Genomic DNA, 18,217 nt, shown 5'->3' on the forward strand with positions numbered 1-18,217 from the left:
ACATCCATCCATTCATACACTAATAAAAGATATACCCAAGTAATATAATTCAGATGATAAAATTAGATGCTTAAGGAGTAGTGTGGTGACTCATGACTTCAGTAATTTTAGCATTTCAGGAGGCCGATGCGGCAGGATCACTTGAGTCCAGGAATTTGAGACTAGCCTGTGCAAAAGACCCCATCTGTAGAAAAAAAAAAAAGAAAAGAAAAATCAGCTGGGCATGATGGTGCACACCTGTAGTTGCAGCTACTCAGGAGGCTGAGGCAGGTAGATTGATTTAGCCCAGAAGTTTGAGGTTGCAATAAGCTATGATGACACCACTGCACTCCAGGCTAGGCAACAGAGCAAGACCCTGTCTCAAAAAAAATAAAAATAAAAAGACATTTAGGAAATATGAAATAAGTTATGATGAGTATGAAGTGAGGAAGACCCCAAACTATGAGATGACTTATAAATTAGTCAATTTGAGTCACCTTTTGTCAGTCTAAGGCAGGGGTCCTCAAACTTTTTAAACAGGGGGCCAGTTCACTGTCCCTCAGACCGTTGGAGCATGCACACTGTGAGCCCAGGATGAGTCAGCTGCTAAGCAGGACAGGCAGCTGCGGCAAAAACACCCGGCGTGGCCTGATAAATGTCCGAGGGAGGCGGCATGTGGCCCTCGGGCCGTAGTTTGAGGACGCCTGATCTAAGGAGATTCTTGATACTTAATAGAGTGACTAGTGATTATTTCATGTATTTGATGGAAAGTTAAAATCACTGTTGATTGACAAAGTTGAAGCAAGAATCACATTTGCCTTAAGACTGCTCTCATTAATAAAATGAGCAATAAGAATCATTCTCTTTGAACAAGTCTCTTGAAGAAATTTCAACTAATTTTATACCCCTGTCCAACATAGCTCATTGGAACAAAACACAGATATGAACAGTGATTGTCTTTTTCCAATAGAAAGTGAGGATAGTGAAATGTATAGAATACAAAGCTTTAGGAGTTTGTTGAATAATCCTATAAAAATATGCTGAGTGCTATGGCTTATGTCTGTAATCCTAGCACTCTAGGAGGCCAAGGTGAGAGGATCACTTGAGGCCAGAAGTTTGAGACCAGCCTGAGCAACATAGCAAGACCGCATCTCTACAAAAAATGGAAAAATTAGCCAGCCATGGTGGCGTGCACCTGTAGTCCCAGCTACTCAGGAGGCTGAGGCAGGAGGATTGCTTGAGCCCAGGAGTTGGAGGTTGCAGTGAGCTATGATGATGCCACTGTACTTGGGGGAAAGAGCGAGACCCTGCCTCAAAAAAAGATTTGATCACATTAGCTTTAAGTGTTATGCTCCAAATGGATCTTTTCTATAATTTGTTATAAATGTGCATCTGCAGTTTCCCTTCTCTTAAAATCAGTAGCTTGAGTCTTTTATTTTAGCTTTGAAGGCTGAAAAGCTGGCATAAGAAAATCAAAATAAACCCAAACACATTATGAAGCTGCCTCCCCTGTCAAATTAATATTTGGGATACTTGAAAGAGTGTGGATTGCACTTTGTGTTGACAGTATGCAGCTCAAATTAGTGTTTGCATTATTTATCACGTATTATAGAAGGAATACATTCTTAAAACTTTGCATTTTGACCCTGATGATTACACTTTTACTTTATGGCATTGATCAAAAGCTTTCTATGACTGCTGATAAGGCATTTTTCACCCTGTCCTGTCTTTACTGTACCTCCCTTCTCTTCAGTGAGTTTTATATTCTTTATTTGAAAATGCAAGTTATTACTTAGTGTTTTCAGAGTTTTACCTAATCTCAAGAGTATATTTCATAGATAAAAGGCCATCATCTGTCAAGTAGGATTAAATTAAAGACCATAATTAGAGTGTGGTTTATTTGACCTAGTCCTTTATTGACTTGCTATGGAAACTCAGGCAAGACTGAGAGTCTCTGTTTCTTCACAATTCTAACATGATCTTGTTAGGATTGTTGGAGAAATAGAGCATAGTACCTGCACTGGGTTTCTGTGATAACGTGGAGGTGGTGATAATGATTATTTATTGATGTATAGAACTAGTCTTTCCTGGAAAATGAGGCTGGAAAGATGAACTAAGAATTAACATGTGTAAGATAAACCATTAGCGACCTCCGTAGGAGAGTCAAGTCATTGGAATGACACCAGTTCACCAAGTGCCTCCATCCCAGTTTCAGTACCTTGGAGTGTCAACCACATGCAGTATTGCTGCAGTGAAAGCCTAAATCTCAACAGCTTGACTGCTATGTGACTGGGCAAAGCTGTTTTATATTTCTGGCCCTTATTGGTAAAATGAATGTGTTGGATTATACTATCTCTAAGGTTGCTTTCCCTGTAGAGTATAAAATTCAAAGTTTTAGATTTGTTTTAAGTAGGGAAAAAATTGCCTTATAAATAGCAGGCAGAGATTAAAACAAAAATGCACACACCTAGAGCAGCCTTTTTCCTCCTCTCAATTTTTAGTTTACTTTGCTGTTTCATTTTGTGATGGCTTTAGGTAGCTTAGATGGCCAGAGTAGACTGAGTAGCATAGTAGGGTCAAGAGTGAATACAAATGTCCTTGGCTTGTCTAATTATTTGTTTTTTACTAAATAAAACTGCCCTAGAAATACACCCTCTGATTTTTTTAAAGGAAAATGTTACTTATATAATTTCATTAAGAAAGTTTATTGTAATTGGGTGACAAATAATCTCTTGAAATTGAGAGATTCCATTGTTATATAGAAACTTACTCTTAAAAGTTTCCCTAGAAATACAGTTTTCTCTTCTAAAGTACTAGCAAAACTTAATGACATAAACTTTCATCACTATTTTCTTGATAACTCTATTAAGGAAAATTTCTCTTGTTTAATTAAAAAGGTTTGGCTTGTTTTCATTTTCCATCCACTCTAGTTGCTTTTTACAGTTGCCATTCTGTTGACTTGGTTTCAGCTTCGCTTTCACACTGGTCCTTCATGTTGTGTCTAGTTCTTGATCAGTCCTTGCCCTAGACCAGCTGTATTATATTAAAGTGTCTAGCTTTTCTCCCTTTGGTTGGAATTTTTTAAATCTCCCCTGAATTAATAAAAATCATCAGAACTTTTCAGCGTTGTTAGGTACAAAAGTTTTCCATCCTAGTGTGAGGTTTACTCTTTCTCTTTGCATGGGCTCAGAAGATACATGTAAGCTGGATTCAGGAAACAAATGCAAAGAAAACTGACACATAGAAATACTGCGCATGTAAAATACATATTTCTTATCTTGAATATGATTTTGTCTCTGATGCAATATTATATATTGTTAGAATATATAATATGTGATCATTGCAAAATCCATTGCAAACTATTCAGAAACTACATTTTAGAAAGGGAGTCAATCCTTCATGATCTTCAACCTTTCAACTATTTCTACCATGCCAAGATCATCTCTGTTAATAGTATGGTGAATATCCCCACATTTTCTAAGCCTTAATATACATTTATAATTATTACCTTATCACATAATTATTTTATTGTATAAAAATGAGGATATGCAACAGCTTGCTTATTTCACTTAATATGTTTTTACATTATTCTACCTCATTATAAACTGTTCTACTTCATTCTTTTTAATGACTGCATGATTCTATGGATGTCCTATAATTTAGTTCATCAGTTTCCTATTCTATTTGTTTAGGTTGTTTTCAGTTTTTCAGTATTTACAAGCATAGACACAGGGAACATCCATATACATATATTTCTTGTACTTCTGCAAGTTTTCCAGTAGGATATTAATCTCATTGTGTTATGTATGTTGGAAACATTTTCTAGTTTGTCTTTGATTTTGCTGCTTTTTACTAACTTCATGTTAAATATAAAATATGTATAAAATGTTACATCTAAGTTGGTCATACTATCCAAGAATAGACTCAGATTTTATAAACAACATTTGTATTTGATGTTGCCATTTTAAAGCAGGCCATGAAGCTAATTAATGATTTTGGATTATGGCCATCTTAAAATAGGGCATAGTATGTATATAAGGTTTGTCAAAGTAAAAACTATATTTAATTCCTTTGAACTGAAATTCTAGTTTGGGTCACCATTCTTATATACTATTGAATTATAAGAGAATTATTCAGTGATAAAATTGATATAGTTTAGGTATAAAAATTCAACATATAGGCGTATTACCTTTCAAATTAATAAACATTTTCTCAAAAACCTTTTAGGGTAAACTAAACTTAGGTTATGTAAATCAAATTTTAATGTCTACTTTATTGGAATTATGAAAGAAATCCTTTTATAAAGCATATAAGAACCCCCTCATTTATCTAGTGCAGGGGTCCTCAAACTTTTTAAACAGGGTGTCAGTTCACTGTCCCTCAGACTGTTGGAGGGCCAGACTATGGTTTAAAAAAAAACTCTGAACAAATTCCTGTGCACACTGCACATATCTTATTTTGAAGTAAAAAAACAAATGGGCAAAAACACCTGCATGTGGCCCGTGGGCTGTCGTTTGAGGATGCCTGATCTAGTGGATAAATAAAAAGTATACCTTTCATTATGTTGCTTAAGTTTTTTAATGAAAGTTGCAAGTAAAATATCAGCTATACAATACTTTGTTTACTTAGGATAGGGAGGTGTTACAGATTGCTTATAGTTTACTTTCCCCTTGATTTGGGGAGATTTGAGAAACATTTAAGTACAATCTGTTTAATACTATGAACTTCGTACACACATATAACCTATGTATTATATTAAGTCTTAAAACTAACCCAATAAGCTTTTTTTCTTCCTGGCTTTGTAGTTTACTTCACCTCGCAGTGGTATCTTCTGAGTAAACCATCAATCTGTGCTTAGTTAGCATGTGGTGAGTGAAGAATAATATGTCTTGTGTCTTTTGTGCAAAAATCAAATGTATTGCATGATACTAACCATTTTGCTGGAATTCTTTTGCTCTTGTTTAATGAACATGATTGTGCTAATGGTTAATATAAATATTTTCTGTTAATTCTGTTCTATAGATTAATAATATGTTGATTAATAATCACCACCACATAAGAGTTATATAATTTTAAGAAATTTTATTTCTTTAAATAGTAGTTGAAAGTTTCAAAGTTGCTCCTTGAAATTTTATTACAGAATCCAAAAAAGTGCCTAAGTTTATGTATCTTATGTTCCTTTTCATTTTTAATTTTCCAAGAATGGTCTTTGAAATTAATAATTATTGTGACAAATGAAAAATCATTTTCTAGATAAAAATAATGTGATATATTTCACAAATCCAGAATTAAAAAATACTATAAAGCCTAACTAGAGTCAAAGCTAGTCTGAAATAATGAATACTAGTAAGGTGATTTAAGGTTTATTATTTCTTGGGATCATAACAGTTTAACACAGGATAACATATTTGTCCTGGAGAGGCCCTTAGGTAGCCTGCTTTCATTGAATGTGGTTAATATTCTATTATAGTGAAATGAAGGCATCCAAAATATTTCTGCCCAGTTGATTGTCTTTACCTTTAAACCCTGTCCCCTATATGTTATTGATGCTATTAGGTTGATTTAGCGCCACCTAAAAAGTTAGGGTATATCTTTACCTCAGACTTTGTCAGAATTTTCACAAATAAGGTGTAACACAATTAATAGGGCTTAATTATAACTAAAATAAAGATTCCCTGTGATTGTTAATTCAGCCAGTATTCAGCTAATAGTATCAAGGTTTAAAATGCCAAGATGTATTTCTTTTATTAAGCTTTTAGCTTCAGAAATCCTTTGTGTATACATTTAAGTTTCCTTCTGATTTTCATATATATCATTTAATTTGTTACTTTTATAAAGGTGAAAATTTTTTTAAATGTAAATTTCATATCTAACCCAATAAATCTTAATATTAGGTCATTAAATATGAAATGTCCAATTTCAAATCAAAAGTATAGTTTATTATATCTCAAGAAGCAGGACAATTAAAGTATGCGCCTAAACTGTCAACACAGTTTTGCCATCTTATGGTAGCTCGTTTATGCCAGCCGCAGGAATCCTGGAGAGCGAATGGTGATGAAATAACCAAAGGCGTTTTCCTTGGCTTGTTGAGAATAGAATGTTTTTCCTTGAAAGAAGTGATCTAAAGCCTGAAAGAAGTGGTAAGGTCTGGTGAATATGGTGGAACACAGAGAGTTTCCAAGTCCAGCTTCTGTAGTTTTAGCAGCATTGTTTGTGCGACATATGGTCAAACATTGTCTTGCAAGAGGATTGGCCTGTCTCTAGTGACCAACCTTGGCTGCTTACTCGCAAGCATCTTCATCATTTTGTCTACTTGGTTGCAGTTGACATCCACTGTAATAAACTGACCAGTTTTCATGAAGCTGTAGTGGATAATACCAGCGCTGGACCACCAGACACCATTAGCTTTTTTGGGTGAATATTCAGTTTTCAGACTGTGTGTCAGCACTTCATCTTTATCCAACCATTGTGTTTAACTCATGCAAAACCCATCTATCCAGCTTCTTTACCTTGCCCATTTGTTCCAAATGGTCCAATATTGTTGGAATAGTAGTATCAGACCTTGCTGCTAATTCACACGTAGGTTGAGATGGGTTCATTTCCCCTATAGCTTTCAGCTCATCATTATCCACCTTGGTGTCAGGTCACCCACGTAGCTCATTTTCAAAATGAAAATCACTGGAGCAGAACTTCTCAAACTGTTAATGTACTGTGTGTTCGTTAGCCACATCCTTCCCAAACACTTCGTTGATATTTTGAGCTGTCTCCACTGCGTTGGTTCTACGATGGAACTCATATTCGAGAATAACACAAATGTTTGACTTACCTATGGTTTCACAAAAATTGCTGTTAAAAAAATTTGAAAGATAATCACAAGCCAAAATGTGTGTTTGAAAGACTTGAGGATGTACCTTCACAATACACATGAAACAAGAAGTATCAAAGTGAAATGTCAGAGATAATCAACTATCAAATTTAGGACTTAAGGAAATTGGACATTTCATACTTAATAACCTAATAGTTTCCTTTTTAAAATAATATTATAAATACATCATTGTACTTGCTATTATTTACTACAGTTAAATACTGTCATTTATCACTAGAAATGTATACTGTGTAGCCTTTCTATTGATTGATTAATCAATAGATTAATCGATTGATTAATTGCTTGATCTGTTGATTAATTGATGATTGATTAATTGATTAGTTGATTGTCTACTCAACTTTTGGTTTGAAACATTTCAGACATAAGATTTGCAAAACTAGTGTAATGAACACCCATACTTCCTTCACTTAGATTTACCAATTATTGACGTTTTGCCAAATGTTTTTTCTCTTTCTCCATATATCTTTCCCCCTTTGTAACATTTAATAGTTACCTGTAAACATTGTGCTTGCAAGTATTTGACAATTGTAGACATAAACTAAATACTTTAGCATATATCTTTAAGAACACTATATAATTATTGTATGTAGGAAAATGCCCTATATACAATATAGTTATCTCAGAAAGTTTAATTTTAATAATCCTATTATCTAGTATATAATAAATATTCAATTTTTCCAGTTTTCCAAATGTCTTCCATAATTTTTTAAAATCCAGAATTCATTTAAAGATTGCACATTACACGTAGCAGTCATGTTTTTCTAGTCTCTTTTAAACTGGAAAAATTCTCCCATCCTTTTTTGTCTTTTATGACATTGCCATTGTATAGCATTGTTGAATCGTTCTTGAACTTTGTTTCCCATAACAGCTCAAGCTGAAGTTTCAAAATAACCAACAAAAAAAGATCTTTGTTAGAACTGAAGATCTTTGTTATATCATTTTTAGATTCCTAGGACATAAAATGATTGTTGAACTGGTTTTATAAATAATATACTATTAGGAGTACATCAGGAGTAGTGGACCGTATTGTTCATTTACAAATTGAGAAGACTTTAAAACTTCCTCTTTCCAGTAAATATGTATGGAAAGTTTATCTCTTTTACTTAATCTTATTTGGTAATTTATTTGTATGGCATTTTAAACTCATATTTGATCTATTAGCTTTTACCATTTAAAGATACATTATTAGGAAGATTTTGGCTTTGTTTCTCAGCATTTTTAATTTTTTAAGTTAAGTTTGTTGTCATTTGCTGTTATACATATCATGCTGGGAGAATTGCAATATGTAGAACAATCAAAACATTGGGAAAGAGAGAAGAGCTCTTTCTCCTCATTAGATCTAATATGAGAGCTGCATCTTTGTGAGATTCAGCTAAGTCAGCATGTTTACTCTCAGGTTTCTTTATGACCTGGTACCATTCAATACACGATGAAAGGTTGCAGTTCCAAATTTCATTTACAAACACTGTTTTCCAGAATTGCTAACTATAGGTTGGTTTGAATCATTCCAAGAACATCAATTTGTTTTAAGATTTAATATTTAGATTGTTTCTACTTCTTTACTGTAATTCCCAGACCATAGAGTATAATTTTAACTTGAAAAAACAAATCTCCCCAAAAGCTGACTTTAAAAGGTTTTTTTCTTGCTGTCTCCTCTTTTCCTTTTTCTTTTCCAGTCGTGGCTCAGATCTTCATCTTGAAGAAATGGAGAGAGTGACGATGGGTGACTGCTGCTTGGAAGACTGTCCACATTGCTACTCTTTGAGAATGAAGCTGTTGTTCAGGGTCGCTCATGTAGCCAAAAGACCAAGAAAAATCTGGCCCATAGATTTATCGCAGGCTGCCTTTAAAATAGATTTTATCAGTGGAGAAATGGTGATAGTTTTTTCTTTTTTCTTCAGTTTTCTGTTGGGAAGAGTTTTATGTTTAAAAGATATTTTGAATAACTTAACCTGATTTATGGGCTTACTTAATGTTCCTTTCTTCTTTTTATCCCTCTTTTTAAAGAACTGCTTGCCTTTCCTATTTATTTTTAGGGTGATTTTTTTTAAAAGACTTGTGCAATACATTTTGAGGTGAAATTTAGTGGATTTTTCTGATAAATTATAGCATTTAATTGACTATTTTATTCAGATTGATTTGTTGACTATTTGCTAAAGACTATTTGCTAGTTCTTTAAGCTATGACATATGATAAATCCCAAATGGCAGTACCTCATTGTTTACTTAGCTTTTGTACTTATATTTTTCAGAGGAAAAAATACTACTGTAAATTGTAAATAGTCAATACATAACTGTATTGTATGCAAATCTGTGACTGTTGGCAATGTCATCTCGGAGGAACAGATAAATAAAGTTTATTTACTATATAATATTTGTTTATTGTGTTTCTTCATAAATTGAAATGTATTTAAAAATGTTTAAAAATCCATGTTCTATTTGGACAAATATAGTGAGGAACTATTTGTCAAGATAGCTAAATGCTGAGCATTTAGAAAGATTTTTTTTGTGTGCAAAACTAGTATGACCAAGTTAGAAAAGAGTATGGAAATAAGAAATACTGTATGGTGTCTGTTTTAGGATTCTACCAACTGGGAAATGCCTGTTCTCTCTGGAGTAGACCATACTTTGATTGTTTTTAAACTTAGAAACTTTTTAGGAGAAGAATAAATGTTGCAGGCAGCTCGAGCCATGGGAGGTCTCCCTTCTCCACTGCAGACCTCTGGGCTGGTTGGGGAGCTGCTCAGAGTCTGTGCAGAGACATTGCACTGGACAGCAGGCACAGCAGAGGTCTGGTGGCTGCCAGTCCTGGGTTTCTGCAACCGATGCCATCCTGAGTGCTCTGGTGCACAGCGCCAGGTCTGCTTGGGACTCGGCAGTAACCTTCACCTCACTCCCGCCAGGCTGGTGGCGAGGGAGGGGGAGCAGACAGAACTGACACTCCCCCAGGTTGTGCCCTGTGACTGGGGTCAAGTGCATCTCCCACCCTGAGTGGGATCTAAGCAGAGGAGGGGCCTCAGATGCCACAGGCACCACCTGGGAAGCCTTGGGCAACTGCCTCAGTGGGTCCTGTTGAGGGGAACCTTGGCTGACCAGCAGCTCCAGCCCACCTATGCGTCCTTACCAGCCCTTGTTTTCCGCCGACTTGCCATCTTGCCTAGAGAACAAAGTTTCCCTCCTTTTACCTCTCTGGCAAGGCAGCCACCTCTCAGTAGATCTATTCCCACTCTCTGTGCCCTCGTCCTGCAGGGATCCTTGAGGAGCAGTGTCAGGCTAAACTCTGGTGTTTGCTACGGGTTCCCTGGAGTGGCCAGGACTTATGTGGGGCAGACCTGGAGGGAAGCTCAGGACTATGGAGGGAGCCCCTCCATAGTTCTGTGTCTGTTGGAGAAGACTCAGGATATTCCAAGCCTACAACCCAGTATTGCCATCAGGTTCTCTTTCTGTTCTGGAAATGATCGCTTTGCTGCATTACCTGGGACAGTCCGGGCTCATACAGCTCTGCCCAATGTCTGTGAGGCAACCAGCTGCCCAGGAATCCTACTGCCAGTATTCAGTGAGAAGGGACATCTCATCTGAAGCCAGATCTGAAGCCCTAGCCCCGCTGTCTAACCTTCTTGGCTCTTTCCTTTTAACTCGACTCTGCTCAGTCTCACACTTGCCCTTCTGCCCTGACCCTTGATTATATTCTCTCAGAGTTAACCCTAGTTCTGGTCTCCAGGGCTCCTTAACTGTCCTTCACACCCCTCTGTGGGCAAAGCCTGATCCCAGCTGTTCTGGGCAATCATCCTGTGGGATCTGAACCTGTCCCCGATCCTGCCCCACCATAGGCTCATGTGGCTTATGGGGAGGGGATAGAACTTGTTCTCAGGGCCTGGCCTGTGTGCTCGAGGTCTGAAATGAACCTAAGTCACATGGAACTGTCCACTCCAGCCATGGCTGAATCAGAGGTGAGGCTAAGAGGATGTGCGTGGAGCATCAGGCATGTCTGCTGCAGGCTTCCAGACCCCCGTGAGCTGGAGAGCTAGACCTGAACTTCTTCCATAAACCCAAAACCACTGCACACTGTCCAACCACTAAACTAGAAGTAGAAGAACTCCATTCTCTGGCCTGGGAATGCAAAAGCTGGACTTTGCCCAGGTCAGTGGATAGAAGAACTGCCTGTGAGAGACTCGAGGCTGAACCTGTGCGGTGTGAGTGTGGGAAGTTCAAGTTCACACCATTTGAGTGTTGCAGGAACACGGTCATGCAGGAAACCCCAAGCAAGGAACCCACAGAATCCCAGCATAAGCAAACGAGCAGTTGTCCTATGGAGATGTTGCATATCCCAGGGCGTTGAAACTCCCGTGGAGAATCACTCGCTAAAGATGAGCTAGCAGGAAAGATTCCAGGCCACGAGAGGAAACAAATCGAAACAAATCTGTGAGCCACACAAATAGAATTTCACCTCCAAGAAAGAAAGCTGATAAAATAATCTGGAAGAAGCTTTAATCGGGTGCACAGAGGAAGGCACAGGTGTTATGGGAGCCAAGAGGAGGCACCTGGAGAGGATGCCACCTGACCTGAGTCCTAGGAAAGAGCTGGAGGGAGCCCTGAAGTTGGGGAAGGCGACCAAGGCAGAAGGACCAGCAGAAGCACAGAGGTAAGAAACGGCCACGTGTGTGTGTGTGTGTGAACGTGACCCCACAGCAAGGGAGAGCCGCCGGCATAGACGGTGTGAGGCAGGCGTGGGACATGAGGCTCAAGGCAGAGAGGGGCCAGATGATAAAGGCCACATATTCCTGGCAATTGTTTAATTTTAGACACTGTATAGTGCTCTGTTGCCCGGGTTGGTCTCAAACTCCTGGGCTCAAGCAATCCTTCTGCCTCAGCCTCCCAAGTAGCTGGGACTATATAGGTGTTTGTCACCACACCCCGGGTTGATTTCTTAGACTTCATCCTAGACTGTAATAAAAGACAACATCAAGATAGTCTGGGATGTTTTTCAACTCCAGGTATCTCCTTCCTTGAAAGTTCAAGGCCAGTTTTACAGCTAGAATCTTGGCAGTGTGAGCTTTGAAAAATGAAATGCATGTGGGGTGTTCATTGCTCAGGCTGAATGTACTTGCATGAAGTAATCTGGGCCTCCCAGAGGAAGAGAATAGAAGGAGCTGTCTGAAGTCAGGTTTGTTTGTTGGAGCTGTGTGCACCCCATTGCTCGCTGTCTGGGCTTAGGAGTAGGGGTTATGGCCAGCTGGCCTTTGCCACCAAGCCCCACAGTCTAAACAGCTTCACTAGCAAGGATTTGGATGGAGACCCCAGACTCCTTGGCCCACTGCTCAGTGCTTACTGAACTGATCCACAAACAGGTCCCACTCACGGGATGGGAAGTCTGTTTTACGTCCAGCTGAAGGTGTGAATGACTGCGGTCGAGCCAACTGGATGATTGGAGAATGATCTAAAGGGAGGGAGGGTATTATCTGTGCCTCTCAAGAGTGTATCAGCTCTCCCTCTCTCCCTCTGCCAGGTTTTGGATTGTGGAATAATTGCCAAGAAGCAGCTGCCAAAAAACCCAGCCTCACTTCCACCTGCTGATTCTCCAGCATCTCACAAAGGGTTGGTTCAGGAGTGTACCCCCCCTGTGGGCTCAGCACAGGGAGGGTGAATATCTGAAATGGAGCTTTTGCTGGTGGTGTGTGATGTATACAAAGGCCAGGCACGGCAGGATACGGGGACTGGTTTGAAGCCCACGCAGTCCATCAGGTCTCCCAGAATGCCTGGCGGGGGGCAGCAGGCCCCGTCCTGTACCTGCAGCAGACATAACCAGCAACCCTGTCTCTGTTATCTGTTGCCACAATGGGCTCTGCATACCACACCACCCAGAGTTCAGTGGCTTAAAACAAGCACCTCTTTAACGCAAGAGAGTCTTTGGGTCAGTGATTTGGGCAGGACAATTCTGGTTTGGGCTGTGCTCCCTCGCGTGATCTGGGGAGTGTGGGCTGTCAGCTCACCTGTCAGGGGCTCAGCCGATTGAGGACAGTCCCTGCTGGTGCACCTTGACTGTCTTCCCTTCAGAGGACGGCCAGCCACATTCTCACAGCAAAGTTGGAGGTGCAAGAGGAGAAATGGCAACCTGCAAGCACTTTCTGAAGCCTCTGCTATGTCACAACCTTGGCCAAACTCGGAATTAATGAGTGGAGAAGTTCACATTATCTCTTGACGGGAGAAGTCCAAAAGTCGCGTCATGCGAGGTGTGAATAGAGTGAGGGGTGAAGATTGGGGGCACTTAAAAGCAATGAGTAATCTAGCAGAAAACTTGGTTCCTTAAAAAAAATAAATAAATAAAATAAAAGCAATGAGTAACCAAAACACTTCAACTCAGCTCTCCACAGCTGCTACCAATCATTGAAGTTCAGACACGACGTGAAAGCTGTTTACTATCACAACTACAAATATGCAGTTTTCAAGCTAGATCTAGTGGAGCCCTTCGGTTCCAAGGGGGTGCTTCAGGAAACTTGGGGTGTAGGTGGGGAGGGGTGGGGAGAGGAGGAGGATGGCAAAACAGCAGGGCTCTGGACCTTCCTTACTTAGAGCTGCTCCACTTTTATTTGTTTTATGTATTAGAATTCTACATAAGATTTAATAGGGTATTGGGCAGGTGGGAGGGGGGGCGGGTATATACATACATAATGAGTGAGATGTGCACCATCTGGGGGATGGTCATGCTGGAGACTCAGACTTGTGGGGGGAGGGGGGAATTGGCATTTATTGAAACCTTAAAATCTGTACCCCCATAACATGCCGAAATAAAAAAAAAAAGAATTCTACATAAGATTTCATTTGAAAAAAGATATTGCCATCAGAAAAAAAAAGAAAAAAACTTTAAAAAATGTTCTCTCCTTGGATGTATTCAGATCCACAGGAGAAGAGGCATGAGTAGTGCAGATATCACCGGTCCTTGTGGAAGAGCTCCCACTCAGCTGTGTTTCAGACTGTGCAACATACCTCCACTCAATAAAGGCCATGTATAACAAACCCACAGCTAACATCACACTATTAATAAATAGGGAGAAGCTGAAAAATCTCTCTCCTAAGAATTAGAACAAGAGAAGGATGCCCACTTTTACCACTCTTATTCAACATAGTACTGGAAGTCCTAACTAGAGCAGTTAGGCAAGAGAGAGAAATAAAGGGTGTTCGAATTGGAAAGGAGGAAGTCAAATTGTCCCTCTTTGCATATGATATGGCCTAATATATAGAAAAACCTAAAGCCTTCACCAAAAAACTCTTTCTTAGATTTGATAAGCAAATTCAACAAAGTTACAGGATACAAAATCAATGCACAAAAATCAGTAGCATTTCTATACACTAATAACTATCTAGCTGGGAGAAAAATCAAGAACACAATTTCATTCACAATAGCTACAAAAAAAATACCTAGGAATAAATCTAATCAAGGACATGAAAGATCTCTACAAGGGAAACTACAAAACACTGATGAAAGAAATTGTAGATAAAACACAAACAAATGGAAAAGCATCCCAAGCTCCAGGATTGGAAGAATTAATATAATTAAAATGACTATACTTCCCAAAGCAATCTACAGGTTCAACACAATCCCTACCTACATACCAACATCATTTTTCACAGAATTAGAAAAAACAATCCTAAAATTCATATGGAACCAAAAAAGAGCCTTCTAGTCAGGGTGACAGAGCAAGTCTCCATCTCAAAAAAAAAAAAAAAAAAAAAAAAACTAGAAGAAGAAAATGCAGGAAAAAATCTTCTAGACATTGATCTAGGCAAAGAATTTATGACTGAGGCCTCAAAAGCACAGACAACAAAAGCAAAATTACACAAATGGCACTTAATTAAACTAAAAAGCTTCTGCACAGCAAAAGAAATAATAAATAGAGCAAAGAGACCACCTGTGTGCTCGAGGTCTGAAATGAACCTAAGTCACATGGAACTGTCCACTCCAGCCATGGCTGAATCAGAGGTGAGGCTAAGAGGATGTGCGTGGAGCATCAGGCATGTCTGTTGCAGGCTTCCAGACCCCTGTGAGCTGGGGACCCCTGTTGAATGGAGAAAATATTTGCAAACTATTCATCTGATAGGGGACTAATATCCAGAATATGCAAGGAACTCAAACAGCTCAACAAATAATCCCGTTAAAAAGTAGATAAAGGACATCAACAGACATTTTCAAAAAGAAGAAATACAAATGACCAACAGGTATGTAAAAAAATACTCAAAATCACTAATCATCAGAGAAATTCAAATCAAGACCACAATGAGACATCATCTTATCCTAGTCAGAATGGCTATTACTAAAAAGACAAAAAATAACAGATGTCGGTGAGGATGTGTAGAAAAGGGAACTCTCTTGTACAGTGTAGGTGGGGATGTAAATTAGTACAACATCTGTGGAAAACAGTATGGAGATTACTCAATGAACTAAAAATAGAATTACCATTCCATCTAGTAATCTCACTACTAGGTATCTACTCAAAGGAAAAGAAATCAACATATTATAAAGATACCTGCACTCATATGTTTATTGCAGCACTATTCCCAGTAGCAAGTATATGGCATGAACCTAAGTATCCATCAATAGATGAATGGATAAAGAAAATGTGGTATATATATCCACAACGGAATACTATTCAGCCATAAAATAGAATGAAATTATGTCTTTTGTAGCAACTTGGACGGAACTGGAGGTCATTATCGAAAGTGAAACAAGCCAGGCACAGAAAGACAAATCTTGCATGTCCTCACTCGTAAGTGGATGCTAAAAACTGTGTCCACATGGAAGTAGAGAGTGAAACGACAGACAACGGAGAGTCAATGGTGAGGGGATAGGAAGGAGATGGATGATGAGAAATTGGTTAATGGGTACAATGTATGTTAATTGGTGGTAGATACTGCTGACATCTGGTCCCCTCAGGTTCTGCTTTGCCTCTCGTCTACTTCCCGTGGGCCTTTCTCCCCACTTGAGACTCCAGACTCTATTAAGAAATTCTCAGGTCTCCAGCTGGAGGTCAAGGCTGGGTGGGAGTGGGGAGGAGGTAGGTCAGCTTTTCCAGTCTGCCTTCAGCCAACGCCCCCTGTCCAACTTCCGCCCTCCCTCCTCCATCTCTTGAGCTCACCTTGGGGTCCTCCTGGGGCCCTCAGGAAAAACAGCTCCACATCCACTTCATCTTCTCTCATGCAAGTGGCCTGTGGATTTCTCTTCATTATTATTTAATATGAATCCATTTGATCTTTGTCCTCCAGAAATTCATAAAAATTCTTTGCCATCTTTCCAGCACTGCCATGGATTCATTCCTTTTATTTTAAAAAAATAGCCTATCATAGTTAATAACAATGTATTATAGTCTTGAAATTTGCTATGAGTATATATTTTAAGTGCTCTTGTGACAAAAAAAATAAGTGTGTGAGGTTATTGCGTGTTAATTAGCTCAGTCTTGCCAAAGATCACACAGTTGGTAAATGGGGCCAGGATTTGAGCCCAGGTTTAAATCTGAACTCATTTAGGTTGACAATACTTCTTAGCCTTTTCTACACACTAATGCACAAAGATTTACACATGCAACACGCTTGCTTACACAATTCTTGGTTACTGGCTCTTACTCCTTTTGCTGCTTCTGAAGAAAGCATCAGAATGTAAATGAATGAAACTAATGTTTTTATAAGAATAATCTTGAACTATCTTTATTAAAAATAAAAAGCCACTAACTTTGAAAGTCTAAGTCTTATTAATAACAAAGTAAATAAATTCTAATACACTTATCCCAGAGTTTTTCAGCTTAAAGCATTATTCTAATCAATGATCCTACCAGTTTATCACTATTGGCAATCTTTCCTCCATCCCCTGCTCCATATCTTATTTTTCTTCTTTTCTTTTCTTTCTTTGTTTCTTTTTTTTTTTTTTTTCTGAGACAGGATCTTGCTCTGTTGCCCAGGCTGGAATGTAGGGGCGTGATTATAGCCTTGAACTCCTGGGCTCAAGTGAGCCTCCTGCCTCAGCTTCCTGAGTAGCTGGGACTACAGGCACATGCCACCACACCTGGCTAATTTTTCCTTATTTTTTTTTTTTTATAGAGACAGAGACTCGCTATGTTGCCCAGGCTGGTCTCAGAGTTTTTCCTCAAGTGATCTCATTTTGAACTTCCAAAGTGCTAGGATTACAGGCGTGAGCCAGTATGCCTGGTTCCCTGTCTCTGTGTCCCTCCTTCCTCCGTTCATCAATATAATGCCCTCGAAGTCCCCTTTGCCACTCTCCTTCCATTATACTCACCCATGAAAGCCTGGAAAAACCTAATACCCACTTACGCTGTGTGTGCACCTCAGTGGGGGAGTCTTGTTCTATACAAGCACACAGTCATTCTGATTGGTCTCACTTTAAATCCAAGACAAGTGTATTATAAGTTCAGATTCCTCTGAGAAGAAACACTGCAATGGAATGAGGAGTGCATAACGCAATACACATGATAAAACAGGAAGAAGCAGGATAGGTGGGGGAGGGAGAGCTTCACCACCTCCGCCCCAGCCCAAGGCAACCACTCATGTACCTTCTATCTCTATAGATTTACCCATTTTGGACATTTTTATATAAATGGAATCAATCACACATGGCCCTTTGTGAGTGGCTTTTAAAATTTAGAACCATATTTTCAAGGTTCATCCATGCTGTAGCAGGTATAAGAACTTCATTCCTTTTTATTGCCAGTAATATCCCAGTGTGTAGATAGATCGTGTTTTATTCATCCATTCATTGACTGATGGACATTTGGGTTGCTTCCACTTTTTGGCTATTGTGAATAATGCTGCTGTGAACATTTGTGTACAAGTTTTTGTGTGAACATATGTTTTCAATTTTCTTAGGCATATGCCTAGGCTGGCAACTTCTTATAACTCATATTTCAGCTTAAATTTCACCCCTTCAGAAAACACCCAACCCAAAGTTGTCACCTCATCACTCCCTATGGTGGCACCTCATTTAATCTCTATGTAGCATTGGGAATTTATTTGGTTTTTAAAATTTTTTATTTCCTTTTCTTTTTTTTTTAATGTTTTTATTTTTTTGCTTTTTTTAGCACTTGTAATTTGATACTCTTCTTGACTATTTCAGTTTTTACAGATGTCTTGTCCTATATTTCCTAACACATGGTGAATGCTCAATAAACATTTGTCAAATAAATGAATGAAATTACTTGTGACTCACCCCTCAACTGAGCCTCACATGCCTGAGAATCATAGCCTGGTTGAGGATAGCTGATGTGAAGCACTGCATCTCTCATGTACCAAATTTCCACATGTGAGTACATCTGATCACATCCCTCTCTCCTAATTATTAATTATCTTAATG

At 38.8% G+C, this 18,217-nt stretch overlaps 1 protein-coding gene across 6 annotated transcripts in view; it reads left to right on the top strand.

Annotated features, from left to right (window-relative positions):
* Positions 1 to 9,238, top strand: part of GOLGA4 (golgin A4) — a 108,779-nt gene extending 99,541 nt beyond the window's left edge. For 4 of the 6 annotated variants that reach the window (XM_012745410.3, XM_012745413.3, XM_012745414.2 and 1 more), the window contains 2 exons: positions 4,785 to 4,847; positions 8,542 to 9,238. In XM_012745410.3, coding sequence (XP_012600864.2) covers positions 4,785 to 4,814 — 30 coding nt within the window. In that variant the 3' untranslated portion in view covers positions 4,815 to 4,847; positions 8,542 to 9,238. The remainder of the gene's footprint in view (positions 1 to 4,784; positions 4,848 to 8,541) is intronic. The other 2 variants (XM_012745411.3, XM_076006342.1) reach the window with 1 other exon arrangement.
* Positions 9,239 to 18,217: the final 8,979 nt, after the last annotated feature.

Source organism: Microcebus murinus, chromosome 1, assembly GCF_040939455.1.
Source record: "Microcebus murinus isolate Inina chromosome 1, M.murinus_Inina_mat1.0, whole genome shotgun sequence".
NCBI lineage: Eukaryota > Metazoa > Chordata > Mammalia > Primates > Cheirogaleidae > Microcebus > Microcebus murinus.